Source organism: Saccostrea echinata, unplaced genomic scaffold (genome assembly GCF_033153115.1).
Source record: "Saccostrea echinata isolate AGI-Se365-2 ecotype Australia unplaced genomic scaffold, CSIRO_AGI_Sech_v1 ptg000065l, whole genome shotgun sequence".
NCBI lineage: Eukaryota > Metazoa > Mollusca > Bivalvia > Ostreida > Ostreidae > Saccostrea > Saccostrea echinata.
In genome coordinates, this window is record NW_026889814.1 from 2,201,088 (window position 1) to 2,216,898 (window position 15,811).

A 15,811-nucleotide genomic window follows, 5' to 3' on the forward strand; every position below is an offset into this window, starting at 1 on the left:
AGATACTGTAGGGCATAGTATTTGTCAATCAATATCTCCAAAATAAGGTTAGAAACCTAATGATATAACTGCTTTAAGATATGTGGGACATACTTAATTAGAAATATACACAATATGAAAAAAATTGAATGACAAGTATTTGTTTCAGCTCAAGGTCCTTCTCCTCCTTAAATCAACTCCAAACAACCACTGCGAGAATAGGAGCAACTATCATCCTTTGCTAGCACAACACTTATAACAGAATTTTGGCATTTATTAATTGATAATACTCTAGACAGTATATTGTGTTAACGATATATTCAATACAAAATAATGTGATAATTAATAGTGCGTAATACTTCTAATAAATTAAAAATGATTATTTTTATGTACGCAATTTCTTAAATCGGATTTGGCAATATATTCAAGAGGCCTATTGGTCACAACACTCACCTCAGTCGCTATGACCCTAATGCTTTTCAGAGGAAAGATTTTCTCTCTTCAATCAAATGAACAGTTTGGACCCCACAATGTGTTTTCACCTTATTTCACTACTTATATCAAAATCTGATACCACGGAACATGCGAGTTCATCAAAATCAATAGGAAAATTAAACTTTGCTATTCTTGAAAAGATTGAAGCTCCCTCCTTACCCCAGGGTCCATTATTTGAAAAAAAAAATGTTAATTCACAAAACTAGGGCATGCTGAACTTTTCAGATTCATATGGATTTGTTTGATCCTATATCCCTTGAAAACAATTCATTTTTTTTTTTTTTACTTTTTACATTTATTTCCATTTAAGCTGTCTCTGTTCTGTCCCTGTGTGTATCCATGTAAAGCATTTGAGACCTATCTCTGTTGACCATGACCTCAACAAACCTGAATTATCCTCAGTTTGGAAGCTTTCCAATAAGTTTCATCATTCTGACTTCATTTTTCAAAAAGTTGTTTGTAAATGACCCCACTCTTTTCGGCCTTTTCTTTAGTATCTTGATTATTAAGACCGTTCATTTGAACAAACTTGACTTACTTTACCCTTACTTTATCCTTACTTTTAGTCAAGATTATCTGAAATTGGCCCAGTGTTTCTGGATAAAATTAAAACTCTTAAAAGTTCAAAGATACAGACGAACAGACTAAAGGCGGGACAAACATCGATCAGAAAAGCTGTTTACTCGAGCCGTTGTCTCAAATGGTGATTATCATGATAGAGCATGCTTCTTTATCCCTCTAAATTTTAATGGATCAAATTATTTATTCGTTTTCAAATATGAACTTTCTATTTATGATCTGAATGTATAACATCACTGGGATACCTAGAGATTAACTGTAAGCTACATTTTCAACTAATATAATATTTTCTATTTGTTGGTGTTGATTATATTTATTTATTGCACATCATTAATCACACAGTAGACATTGGTATCGATTAGATCACACCCTTCTTTAGAGGGAATCTTCTCAGGAAACTTCATATATGTATATCCGTTACGCAGTGTTTCATAATCGTTCTTGAAATTATCCAGCTTCTTTGGTTTTTCATAGTTATTTTCTCTCCTGCAAAACCGAAATACTGTTTGTCTAAATAATTACAAACGTAAAAAGATTGTCAATTCGTAACAAATTCAATGGTAAATATGACGTCTTTTTATCTATAACATTTTTTTTTAAACCAGAGGCATTAACATCTTATTACGTGTCTGTGACCCCTGATGAGGCTACTTAACTGCCGAAACACTCTACAACTACTAGTATAATTCAAATTAATCTGATCTATGCAATAAACATATCTACTATAAGTGTGGTTTATAATTAGAGTGTCGGGTCCTAATAAATCTCTTACAAGTCTGGTTAATTGATTTTTGCCAATTTTCACACAAGTATCTTCATATTGCATACCTTTCTTTCTTTGAACCTTACTCCCTATCACTTTTTATATTAAAGTATAAATTTATTTGATAGGGAAATGTTCTGACATTTAATTTGTGTGCTGAATATTTAAAATGCATGTATAACAGAATAAAAATGACTTGAGCTTAATTGCCACCATTTTCCACCTGAGTTTCTACTGATATAACTTAATTTCTACCAAGCTACATTTTTTTAACTTAGAAATTGTTACCTCTCAAAAGAAATTTATGGAAAGAATGATGTTTATTTATTATTATCGAGACATCTACAGATTCCCCCCAAAACTGTGTTACAGAGATTGCAAAGCATGTATGGTCACGGAATCAGGGGAAAAACTTAACAGAATCACAACGAATATTTTCTAAGCAAAATGTTAATTGCATAGATAAGTTATAGTTACACTATAGATATTAATTGGTTAGCAGTAAATACACTCACAGTTTTTCATTCACGAGGGGCGGAGCCCCGAGTGAATAAAAACTGTGAGTGTATTTACTGCTAACCAATTAATATCTATTGTGTAAGTTACTTGCACCAGAGGACCAATGAGAGAAAAGCATGTTGATAATTAGCACCGCCTACTACGAGGTGTCAAGCCACGGTCCGGAGTCTGTATAAATAGCTGTCTTCATCTGCAAGGATCATAGTTAGCTGCGTCACTGCTACTGCGAATTGTTGATAAAAAATTCGGAATTGATACGAGTGACGATATTGTACCTTTGGAATGTTGAAGACGCAGAAAACATGATTTTTGTCAGGTACAGGGTAGCGATTGTACGCTTTTATATTCAATCCGTGAACTCTGACAGAAAATTTATCTTTCTAGATCCTTTTTTTTTTTTTTTTTTTTTTTTTTTTTTTTTTTTTTTGAAAAAAGGGGGACGGGTATGGGAAACATCGCCATTGAACTTTCTCTATATGGCAATCAGCGTACAGAAAAAAAAAATGAAATGATTTGTGACATTTTAATGAAAGTTTGAAATGGTATTGGAATTAAAAAAAACGCGGGGACTTCTGATGTGATATTGCTATTTGTATTTGGAGACGGGAAAGAAAATGACGAGAACTCGAGATAGGACGTATCATTTACTGATTAAGGATACACGGAGAAAACATACAGAAACATTTAAGAAACGAACATCGACAAGCTAATGTTAGTATTTTTTAAATGACAAATGTTGACTTAATTTATTCATCAGCCAGGTCTGGAAATTGGCATCATTTATTCATCAGTCAAGGTCTTGTCACAGTATGGCTTGATGCCAAAAGGTGGGCGTGACTTAAAAAAAACTGTGATTCTTCTGGCAAATACACCACGTACAGCAACATCAAAGCAAAATCTAAATTTACCGCCAGTCCTATGGTACAAGCTTAACTAAATGAACAATTTTAAGATTGAGATTGAAGGCAATGTGTGTTTTTTTTTTTATTTGTGTTACGAATCTAATTGTTGATCAATACAACTTTATCACATTTTCAAATTAAGTGAAATACTGTAATTTATTTATTGAATAAAAGAAATATTTTGTCACAGTGTGAAAGAATATCAGAGTGATATTTTATAATAGTGTGAAAGATATTAGAGGTACGGCAAAACGCGAGATTTTCCTTCCCTACATGAAAAATGTTTTTAAAAATACTTTTTGGCCTGTTATAAAATAGAGATAGTAAATAAGCCATCCTGACAGAGAACAATCTGCCAAAGTTTCGCCAAGTATGTTGTTGAAAGCTATGACGTCTCAACCGCTCAGCTATGACGTCACAGCCGGGGACACTGTGTTACGGAAAGCAAAGAGAAAATCAAAGAAAATGTAATGAACAGAAAATTCAATAATTTATAGGAAGATATGAAATTTATTTCACTCGTGAGACAGAACTTCTTTTCACTTGTGCTTCGCTCTAGTGAAAATATAAAAACAAACCCTGTCCCACTCGTGAAATAAATTCCTTATTTAACAAAAAAAAACATCGAATATCCTCTATTTATTTGAAACATTGAACTTTTTGTAGCCATCTAAAGTTCTGCTATAGGTATTAATTATTGGAGCTTTGTCTTTTCAAGTATACGAACTTTCCCTTTATCCCTCATAATATGAGAAAACACTTCCACGATTCATAGGAATTCTTATGGCTAAGAGTAATTAGATCTAAGATAAGTTAAAAAAAAATAGAGATATAATGCTTCGTATAACGAGAGCATTTAGCGATCACCGGTATTTAATTTGACGTTAAATGTATTTTAGCGACGATTAAATTTCGGCATTGTTAGCGATAGTCAACACTAAAAACAAGTATTGCACTTATTCAATGAGATAATATTGTCCGAAAAATAGAGTAACTCCTAGAATCGGTCAGAATTATTCAAGCTTATAAGAAATGCCCCTTTCTTGTTTGAAGGAAATCGCTCAAATATCTGGAAAAAGTGCAGACAAAAGTCGGGGCATGACTTTCCGTCTCAGATAAATTTAAATATTTGTGTTTATATAGACTTCTCGTAAGATCTTCCAAACATACTCATACAAACCTTTTTTTGAAAGCAATGATTACAAGCGTCGTTGCAATCACCATTAATACAGTCATTACAGCGGCAGTAACGATGACAGGAAGCCGAGACTGTCTGCCTAGAATTGACAAAGAAACAGTTATTGATAAAATACAGTAAATGGAATCAAATAGTCAGATGAAGCTAACTCTTCTGTATGTTTGCACTATGCTAAAATGGATAACTATTTAACTAGCATTCATTAAGGACCCTGAAACACATTACGACTGTGTACACAAAAGGCTGCACGGTTTAACCGAAACGATACATCGTTTACCCAAAAGGAAAAGCAAACATTGAATAAAAATCATAGACAAAAACCTTAAACAGAGTTAAACACGGTTCAGGGTCAGTGATATTTTAACAACAGTGGTATATGTACTTACTGTGAAGTAAAGAAGAATCCACTGACATGTCCGTATCATCAGTGCAGGTCTCATTGTTATCTGAAACGTAAGCAAGACTTTAATGTATGGATTCCTGTATACGTAAAATCATTTATTCATATATGAATTTGCTTCATAACATAAAAACTGTAATATTATACCAAAGCAATATCTTTCCTCGCATTTATTCAGGGGTTTCAGACAATACGCCATGTAAAGTCCACAGTTTTTCACATATATGTGGCTTCTTTCATGGCAGCAAGAATGAGAATTCCCTAGTCCGAGTCCAAAAATGCAGAGTTCTCTTTGCACAATACCTTCATTTTTATTAGGATGCATACCTTAAATTAAAAGAACAAGACATGTATTCTGTTGCTACATAAAAATTAAGATGGGTTTGAATATCATATTTATTTTCCTTTCAGTCCTTCACCTTTACCTCAGGAATCAATTTGATTTTGCTAAATATACACCAATTACTTAGTCTAACTTACTACATAAAGCTGCATTAAAATCTACGTAACCTATCTGCTGCCCTATCGAAAGTAGCTTAGCCTTTACATGCACGAAAACAGAGATTTATTTGGCAAATAATGTCTTGCTCTTAACTTCATTGAGATACATTTATAATGTAATCGTGTGAAAACAGCAGAAAATCAAAACACATTTTGATAGAGGTGTAACATAGCCAGGGAAAATCTTGAGGAACGGACTGCCAAAATCTCAGTATGCTGGCACTAGAAATGATATAGACAACTTACATGTATATTACTCGTTTAAGTAAAAAATGTAATTTTTACCGTCCATCCAGACAGGGTATAGTGCGCCACAAGATAGGACATCTGGACATCTGTTCAGGAGTTTTGGGTCTCCTGTTTCTGCCTTATACCATCCTGGGACCAAATCCCGGTCACACGATTGCATAGTGTGTTTATACTTGCAATTTTCACCCCTGCTTTTTACAAATGGAATCCTAGGAAGGTCGTTTGATTTACACGGATCTATTTTATAAGAAAAATGAAATTGCTCTCATGTTGTTAAGATTATTGCAAGTATCAATCAATTTCATAGAAATGTTATATATCTAGTAAGACCTATAGGCTAAATTCCTCATAACTTACCAGCTGAACAAATCTCAGCTAAGAGTCGATTTTGAAGGCTTTCTATGGATGGTGCTTTTGGTTTTTCTGAAGTGCTACCTGTCATTCTCTTGATACGTTTGGTTACCGTCGGGGGTGTGGCTGTCCGCGGAGAGTTAGGGGTTGTCTGATCACAAGCAGCATCTCTTTCACCTGGATAAAGAAGTAGATATTTCTCATATATTTTTTATATTCTTTGAAGAAGAAAGAACGATTAAAAATGATTGAGTTTAAAACAGTTTTAAAGGCATTAAGTTCTTTGGGAGGAAATAATAGTGATTATTTTTATACAAAATATGAATATAATTCTAGCAGTGTATGAAGTTCCTCAATCATCGAGGTAAAAGAATTCAGTTTAAAAAAGTAGATATACATGACCCAAATAACATTTTCCCTGATTTTCTTCAGAAAATATTGAAAAAAAGACAATTTTTTTTATTTTTTTCCTCAGGTGTGGAACACACATTGAGGCCCCAACTTAGCTTCAAAGTATCATGACTTTACCATACTTGAATCCTTATTACTCAGAAGGGATTTTTCAGAATCAAAATAGCTAATATTGCCTTGATGCTCTAATGAAAAGGAATTTACCCTCTAAACAGACAATTAATTTTGTAAACATGTTAAAGGCAGCTTTCAAAAAGGATGCTTCCTGGTAGTTTGATTGAAATTGTTCCAGTAGTTCAAAATGTTAAAAGATTTCAGACCCCACAAAACACACGACATACATACCGACAGACAGACGGAATAGGCAGACACCGAAATGCTCGACTGAGCATTCGGTTCAGACATATATCGCAAACAAAATTCTAGATATTTACCAAAGCAATATCTTTCGGAACAAGCACCAAGGTAAGGAAGACAGTAGGCATTGAATGATCCACAGTGCCTAATAGTGATGGTGACTTGTCTGGTGCATTTTTTTCTGAAACCAACTTTACAAGCGGTCCTGTCCACCTCCTCGTCCTGCTTAGATGGAAGTGTTCCTAGGAATTATAAATACAATAAGTAACTTTTATAGGCACTTTTAGGTACAATATATTCATTGAAAACACTGTTAAATTCTATTAGCACGATACTTTATGCAGTGGCAATTTTAAGTAAAAAAATTTATACCATCCTCTTCAACTTTCCTCAATATAATTTATTTTTTCCATCATTAAGTCTAATCTGCATTTTTTTTTGGGGGGGGGGGTGCAAAATATATATTAAACAAACTATTTTTTGAATCATGTAACTTGTCGTTTCTTTTATAACCTAGTACGGGCAATAGCTTTCGATAAAAATAGCAAAAAATGGGGCTAACAGAAATTCCCGAAGAAGCCTAAATAAAATACGGTTTTCAGAATAATTGAGGATACACAATTATCCGTAAGCTTCTTTTTCATTGGAATGGTGCTTGGATGTCGTATTGACTGAGAAGTTGCTTAGTCCCCCCCCCCCCCTTCAATCTCCTGGTTCCTATGGGCCTGCAATAGCTGCCACTCTAATTATTTTTGTAGGTTACCATTGAGCCAGTAAGGGTACACAGCTCCACATTCAAATAAATCAGGTGGATGATTCAGCATGTCATCTTTAAATCTATACCAGCCTGGAGTAATGAAGCGGTCACAATACGGAGTTTTATTAAACTGGCAGTTTTTGGCTCGTAGTTTAGGCTGGTAAGGTGCTGTTGTATTTGCTTCTTTGCAGGGATCTATGGCAGAAGAATTCATTTAGAAAAAAAACTTATTTTTAATTTCAATCAATATTACAATCGGTTTTAGTGAACTATTTAAATGCATTTCCCTAACAAACAAACAAACAAACAAAAAAATTTAAAAAAAAACAAAAAACAAACAAACAAACAAACAAACAAAAAACAAAACAAAAAAAAGAAATGAAAAAAGGCTAGCCTAATAATGTTCGGAAAAACAATGCATTGTTTACATTTTTTTTTCTTTTGAATGCATAGCAAAATATAGAGAATTTTTATTTAAAACCTTTCTTAAGACTCTCCACAACGAATGTAAATGTAATTATATGCAGAAATGATTTCTTTCTCTTAAATTAGCGAATGGCATATACTTGTACATACATCAATCAGAATATACCTCTTAATATTAATCACGGAAATGTAGCATACTTACCATCTGATTTACAAAACCACATCCTACCCGCATCTAAAAAAATGTTAGAGAATAAGTGAACTTTAGAGTCCTGAAAAAAAGCTGTAAGTTCAAGTTTTATAAAATGATATTTTTTTTCATAATATATTAATCACCGTTATTTTAACCATATACCTTGATGCATATATGAATTAAAAAAATCGTTTCAAGGAAAACCAAATAAAAATCAAAGGCAGCCATGGTTTCTTGCTTCTCAATAGATAATCAGTGACATGTTATTTTTCAACGTCTTAATTCATCGTTAGCGCATGTTTGTCGGGTGTGTTTAGAAAGAATGTCAAATTAAAAGAAGTTGAGTCAACAAACGTAAGCTCATATTTAATTTTACCAAAAAAAGTTCAAAACAAACTTATCGCTGCTTCCATTGTTATGACTGTGTTAACCTTAATTTGACCTCGATTGACCAATTGAATATTACATTTCTGCATGTGGTGGCCAGCTTCAAGTGGGCTATTAAATACTCAAACTCAAACGTGACCTCGATCTACATCACGTGTTTGGTTGCATGGTCTGCTGTATGCGCAGTTGACTTATTTAAATTTGTTGTCATAATTTTGAGTGTCCTCACTATATTTACTAGAGAAATCTTTTAATTTTATATACATCACTGTAATTGTAAACTGATACCATACATGTATTCGAATTTCTGGGGGGGGGGGGGGGGTTCTGACGTGATGCTGTTCGATAGTCCTTGCTTCCTATTAATATTGGTTAGCTGACCTAAAACCTTTATTATCAATATTGCTTCTAGTTAACTGCTCCTTTGTAAATGTATAAGATATTACGATAAAAATATAACTATATTTGAACTTTGACCCAATTGAAATCAATATTGTTGAGATTTTAAGGAGGAGAAATAAAACATTGATATTAAGCATACATGAATTGTTGCGAAATATTATTTTTCAAGATTCAAATTCAAATTTTTGACAGAATAAGACCTTTTATTTCATAGCATAGCTGATAGTGTATTATATATAATGTAAATTTTGGGTTCATGTGCTGTATGGACACCACAAGGACTTTTTGCGTAAATAGATACTACGGCTACAAAACTGCGCCTAGTTTTATCCCTAAGAGAGAGAGAGAGAGAGAGAGAGCAGAATTAAGCCAAGTAGCTTCATGATATCTCTTTGTTACACTAACACATATCCTAAACTTCCTGCCTCAATGGACATTTCTGTTGTCGTAAACACTTTAGTTCACCCTTGTTTAGCACTTTTAGTCCACTTATATATAATTGCCTATTATTATGGTAAATATCTTCAACAGACTGATGTACTTTAAATTGAGCTAAATGTTCCAAGGACCAATTATATCTACAATGGCAAATTAAAGGGCTTGCAATCCAAGATAAACTAAAGGCAATTGATGATAACCCCTCCCCCCCCCCCCCAAAAAAAAAGGATGCGTTGATTGGTTTATATTTTAGGCCCTGTAATGGTTGTGAATGATGCTTATAACTTTCTAAACAAATTGTAAACTTTTTGTGATGTTCAAAATGTTATCTTTCTGTCATCATCGATATAAATCTAATATATAATGTTTTATTTATCATTTCATATGGCTATATTGTGAAAATATAGTGAAAAATCAAAATCTATCCATTTTATTCATACATGCACATATATAAACATTACATAGATGGTTGTTTTCATGATGTTTGAAAAAGTTAATTTTTTTTTACTTTCTGAACTTCAAAAAATGTAAAATGTTAATAAAATAACAAATACCTTTATAATTAAATCAGTATCTTTCATTATTATATATATATTTTCTTTTTATAAGTTTCCTTCACATATGATACACCTAATCATAGATATGGCTCTATAAACATGATAAAATAAACATATAATATATATATATATATATATATATATATATATATATATATATATATATATATATATATATATATATATATATATATATATATATATATACATATTGGTATAAATGGGAAACATTTTTAAAAATCACCTGTCACATCGATGGACACTATGCAAAACAGCGTAGTAATCTTTATTGTCAAGGATTGTGACTTCATCTTCAAATTTAATAAGAAAAGCATTTTCATAATCATTTGATATATACATCTTTCTGAAAAGGAAGAAAACTGGTTAACAAAACAACTAAGGCTTTTAAGATACAACAAGGTTGTACCATAATAATAAAAAGAAAGAAAGAAAAAACGAATATTACTGAAACTAAATGTCTACTAAACATATAATATTTGTGTCTACATATTGATTTTGCATCAATATATATTGATATTGACCTATTAGTAAAACAAAAAGAAACTTTAAAAGAATTCAGAATCTTAAATTACCTTTGTTAGCAAAAATTAGACGTCAAGATCCTAGCGTGACTGCCATTTTAGTGTGTTTCTTCCTATCAGGAAGGAAAACGTATGGCGGCGAGATGTTCTAAAATAAGGCCAATTCATCGTAAACAAATCGCTTGCTTGCTCTAATTTTGTGTGTAAGTAACTTGTTTCTATTGATTGAAACATCAAGTTTATTGAGTAACGTATATGAAAAAAAAAAACAAAAACAAAACAAAACAAAAGCAACTTCCATCTTTAATCAAGTGCGTGTACCTAATGGGATACTATATATACTTGTGGAAAACAGTTTATTGTATTCAACTAATGTGCAGTCACGGTTTGTTATATCAAACATCCGGTCTTAAAACATTGTTGATGAGTTAGATTAGTGGTTGATTTTATTCAGTACGAGAATTTACTCTTTAAAATTGTAATTTATTATTGTACTTGATCCAAAAAATGCTTTTTAAATTTTCATTGCATATTTTTAGCTTCATTGTAGCTAAGAGCTCCATATATGCATTTATTAGCAAGACTTTGTAATATGAAAATTCTTATTTGCTATTTATGACACTTTTTAATTATTAACATCGTATTCAAAGGATAAATTTTATAACTCAGTATCGTGTTTTATTAAAGCTGAAGATATTTTTTCTGGTTAGAAAATAAAAAAAAAAATATAAATAAGCAATGAATATCAATACTACTATATCCAACATTTATTAAATAACAGAAGTATTGATGAGAGAGAGAGAGAGAGAGAGAGCGCGCTGCTGCGTTATTTGTTGCTCAGTTTTAAAGAATACAAGTTAAACATAAATGAATTGTATTGTTCGTAGTATCTTCAAACAATTTCAAAAGCATTTTATTTTTTGGTGGATATCAAAGATCAAATGCAAAATTAAAAATTTACGGCGCATTAATTTGAAAAGAAAAAGTATTCTTAGGCTAAACATTTTGCCTTGATTTTTCTTGAATTATTTTCAATAATCAGTGTATCACATTTTGCTTAATATCTTAGTAAAAGATCATTTTAACAATTTTGCGTTCTTCAATGAAAAAAAAATAAATAAAAATGGAGATCAGTTTGACCTTTGAATCATAATAAGGTTTTATAAAAACTTTCTTCAATGAAATATGTAATACTAATGAAAAGGGAGTTATGACTCACTTGTGGCCATGTACTGTGTGTACATCCAACTTTTCAGACATGTTAACTAACTATATATCAAATACAACTGACGTACAACAGAATTATCTATAATTTTAATAATAGATTAGAACAGTTAGTTATGGCATGTCAAACGTTGCAATATTCGATCTTTTCCATTTGCATTGTATAATTTTCCATTTGTATTGTATAATTTTTATTTGTATTGTATAATTTTCTATTTGTATTGTATAATTTTTCATTTGTATTGTATAATTTTTATTTGTATTCTATGATTTTCTATTTGTATTGTATAATTTTCATTTGTATTGTATAATTTTTATTTGTATTGTATAATTTTCCATTTGCATTGTAAAATTTCTTATTTGTATGCGATAATTTTTCATTTGTATTGTATCCGCGGACTGTTTATTTGTTTCGTTACGAAGGATTTCATTGGTCAAGTTTCAGCCTGTATCGGGTTGAAGATGTTCCGGATGCTCAAAGCAAACTGGGCTCATATGTATTTGCTTGATTGATTGATTGATTATTGTTTAACGCCGAGTCGGCAATATTTCAGCCATATTTCGGCGGCATATGTATTTGCGTGCATGTTAGACGGTCATTGGATTCTAAAAAGGGAGCGCTGGTAGATGGCAAATAAATAATCTGTCCTTAGAAATGCTAACTGAGAAAATAAATAAATTGACCTTGAGTGGTGGTAACTACCCCCGGCCCCAAAAAACTGAGTTTTCGGGTTTGGGCGGATTTTCTTTTTCTTTTTTTTTTTTTTTTTTTCTCCTTGTCTCTGGTCATATTGGAAATAAATATTCTCTCCTGCGAGAGAATGAAAATAAATAATCGGATTCGACACCCCCCGAGAATCAAATGGTCGTCCCTTAGTATGCACCGCAAATAGAGGAGCCGAGTTTGTGTTTGTAGAGAGTGCGCGATCGGAATTGTGGGAAGGGTACCAGACTAAGTTTGTGATGGGCACCTTTATACAGACTAAATTTTATGACCAATGACATCCTTCGTAACGAAATAAATAAACAATCCTCGGATACAATACAAATGAAAAATTATCGCATACAAATAAGAAATTATACAATACTAATAAGAAATTATACAATGCAAATGGAAAATATAGAATACAAATGAAAAATTATATAATACAAATGATTTTTTTTACAACACAAATGGAAAATATAGAATACAAATAAACATTATACAATCCAAATGGAAAATTATAAAATCCAAATGGAAAATTATAGAATACAAATAAAAATTATACAATACAAATGGAAAATTATACAATACAAATGGAAAATTATACAATACAAATGAAAAATTATACAATACAAATAAAAATTATACAATACAAATGGAAAGTTATACAATACAAATGGAAAAGATCGAATATTGCAACGTTTGACATGCCATAGTTAGTTCCTACATCTCACACATTAAAACTCTGGAAGTTAACAAAGTTGTCACATTTCTACATCTAATAAGCCGGTTTTTCAACTTAAGGTATTTTATTTATTTATTGAAAAAGAGGTCAAATCCTAGCACAAGAATGTCTGTCTATATCTGACCTACACTATTTTCCTTCTGGCAAGCAGCAGGGAACCCCAAAACTCTAACATCTGATTTTGTAATCTTTTTTCTTGGTTGAAAACTGCGTATGTAGGTAATGTTATGCATAGAAGTTAAACAATGTTAACTTGTGTTAATGAATTCACATTATAGGACGTTTTGAATCTGGTTAAAAGAATATCGAACCAGTATTTTATTAAAAATTTTCTCGGTATTATGTTTAAAACAAATCAAGTTAATGTCAAATATCTTAACAAGATAGGATGGTAAACATCAATTTAAAAAACGATGATTATCTGCTATCATCTGTTACAGTAGATTCCTGCAACTTGGCGTGTCGATAAGTTGAACATTTTCAAAATTGTTCGAATTTTTTTTTTTTTTTTTTTTTTTTTTGCATGATCATGTTAAGTGCTGAAGAGATAATCAATCTTTAATTACATGTTTTTCTGTCTATCTGTGAACATGTGTGAGTAATAACAACGGTGGGTCAAGGAATTTTTCTTAAAAGGGGGGGGGGGATACTCGATCAAAACAAAGTCATCAAGGGATTTAAAAATAATAAAAAAAAAAACATCTTTCCACAAACATGACAAACGAAAATCAAAATGATGGATGGTGAGTGGACAACGTCAAATTCCTTTTCTTCTACCTACCAACCTACACAGAATTAGTGACCCCTGGGGGGGGGGGGGGGTTATAGTTAAGGTTTGTTAAAAAAAAAAACTATTTTAGGTTTTCAGTTTAATTTGAACGAGTTATAATTAATCAGTTCAGTTGTTCTTAGAAAAGAAGTCAAAATATAGAATACTAATATTAACAGGCTTGATAAACATGTGTATACAGGCGGAGAAGTGTCGACCTGAGAAGCTAACAATTGCCATTTGACAGCTTCTTCCTACCAACTGAAAAGGGATCCACGTTTTCCGGTGGGGGGGACCAATGTCATTTTTTGAACTACCTTCTATGTACATTTAATAACTCTGCAAATTCCAGGGTAGGGGTCTGGTCCGGACCCCCCCCCCCAAAAAAAAAAAAAAAATATATATATATATATATATATATATATATGTATATATATTCCGTTATTTGAAGCCTCAGAATGAGTCTGGACTTTTGGCGTCCATATTACTGCCGCAACATTATTTAAAATACAATCCTATGTTAATGGCATATTTGTCTTTACTGAAATCTATCCATTCATCTAGGTTTTGACTTTTTAAAACTTATTCTATTGTATTTATTAGCACAAAAACATATCCAATATGATCCTCAAATAGAGCCGACTCCAACTTTTTAGGTTTTATTTGAATTTCCTTTTTAAGTCAACACCCAAAACATAATGTACCAATTTAATGAAAAAGTTAAATTCTTCGTAGCTAAGCCTTAAACCCTTTGACGTCATATTGAAATTTTCAATTATATTTCACAAAGCTGTGTTAAATTCATGTATATTGATATGGTGTAAAAACGCGGAAACAGCAGATACACATGTAAACATTTTAAAAGGTGTGCGTTATTGTTCGCATTACCATTGACGAGACTTTTCAAAGAAACAAAGTATGAATTGGTCCATATAATAATAAGGAACTTTTTTCACGGGCATATGTTTTATTAGCCGTACTACAATATAGCGGGAAGGAAGTAAGAAAAAAAATCTCAAATCTTATGAAAATGATGTAAGTATGCACCTAATGTTATTTTCTCGTTATATTTCTTTTGCTATCTATATATAATTGCATTTCAGAGGAACTTGGCTTTGATTCTACAACTAGTACCCCAACATATACTCGCAGTTTGCTTACGTCAATATCAGAGCTTGAAATGCCAAGGACCTTTTTGCAAATTTGAAATCGCAAAACTTTGTAAAAATCAACCACATCATATAGGACCTTTCACAATTTATATAACATAATGCTTCCCCCATAGAAGTACTCTCAAATAAATAAATAAATTAATTAATTAATAATAAATAAATAAATCAATTAATTAATTAATTAATCAATTAATAATAAATAAATGAATAGTAGTGGTGAATTATCCGGAACATTTTAAAACAAGATGTGTTTGTGAAACACTGATGCCCCCGTGGCAACTTATAGCAAAGGTTAAACTTTCTCAAATGCAGATCAAATATAACGGTACCCAAAGTATGGTCTTGTCTCGAGGAATATACCTGTGAAATATGAGAGCCCTAGAAGCAACCATTGAATAGATATGGAAAAGGTTAAAGTTTTTCAAAAGTAAGTCAAATATCAAGGTCAAGGTCAAATGGCAAAAAATAACGGTGCCTAATAAGGCCATCTCACAAGAAATATACTGGTGAAATATGAAAGCTGAAGCACAAATCATTCAAAAGTTATGACCAAGGTTTAAGTTTTCCAAAAGTAGGTAAAACTCCAAGGTCAAGGTCAATGGATTACAATTATTGGTATCCAAAAGAAGGTCTTGTCACAGGGTTTACATATGTGAAGTATGAAATCCCTAGCACCAACGATTTACAATTTATGGCCAAGGTTTAAGTTTTCCAAAAGTAGGTAAAACTCCAAGGTCAAAGGGTCAAAGGTGTTGGTATCCAAAGGAAGGTCTTGCCACAAGGATTACATAT

General features: G+C 31.8%; 1 protein-coding gene across 2 annotated transcripts; it reads right to left on the reverse strand.

The window, feature by feature from the left end:
- Nucleotides 1–200: 200 nt before the first annotated feature.
- LOC133176006 (uncharacterized) lies at nt 201–10,499 on the reverse strand. 2 transcript variants are annotated; one of them, XM_061311176.1, is made up of 11 exons: nt 10,458–10,499; nt 10,109–10,175; nt 8,090–8,122; nt 7,468–7,656; nt 6,782–6,946; nt 5,943–6,113; nt 5,622–5,822; nt 4,983–5,162; nt 4,822–4,881; nt 4,418–4,514; nt 201–1,539 (listed from the first exon to the last, which is right to left on the reverse strand). In XM_061311176.1, exons 2-11 carry the CDS (start codon nt 10,173–10,175, stop codon nt 1,371–1,373), a joined length of 1,332 nt encoding a protein of 443 aa, XP_061167160.1. In that variant the 5' UTR covers nt 10,458–10,499; the 3' UTR covers nt 201–1,370. The 2 variants fall into 2 exon arrangements, with proteins under 2 accessions (XP_061167160.1, XP_061167161.1); XM_061311177.1 differs by lacking the exon at nt 4,418–4,514 and having other exon boundaries at nt 1,367–1,539; nt 10,458–10,492.
- Nucleotides 10,500–15,811: the final 5,312 nt, after the last annotated feature.

Bases quoted from the DNA above. Each gene is read 5' to 3' on its own strand.
- LOC133176006 (XM_061311176.1), bottom strand. From the start codon at position 10,175: ATGAAGTCACAATCCTTGACAATAAAGATTACTACGCTGTTTTGCATA. The intron at 4,515-4,821 runs GTAAGTACATAT...TGTCAATTCTAG, and splicing joins GGATTCTTCTTTACTTCACA to GCAGACAGTCTCGGCTTCCT. The intron at 1,540-4,417 runs GTTTGTATGAGT...TCGGTTTTGCAG, and splicing joins ATCATTGCTTTCAAAAAAAG to GAGAGAAAATAACTATGAAA.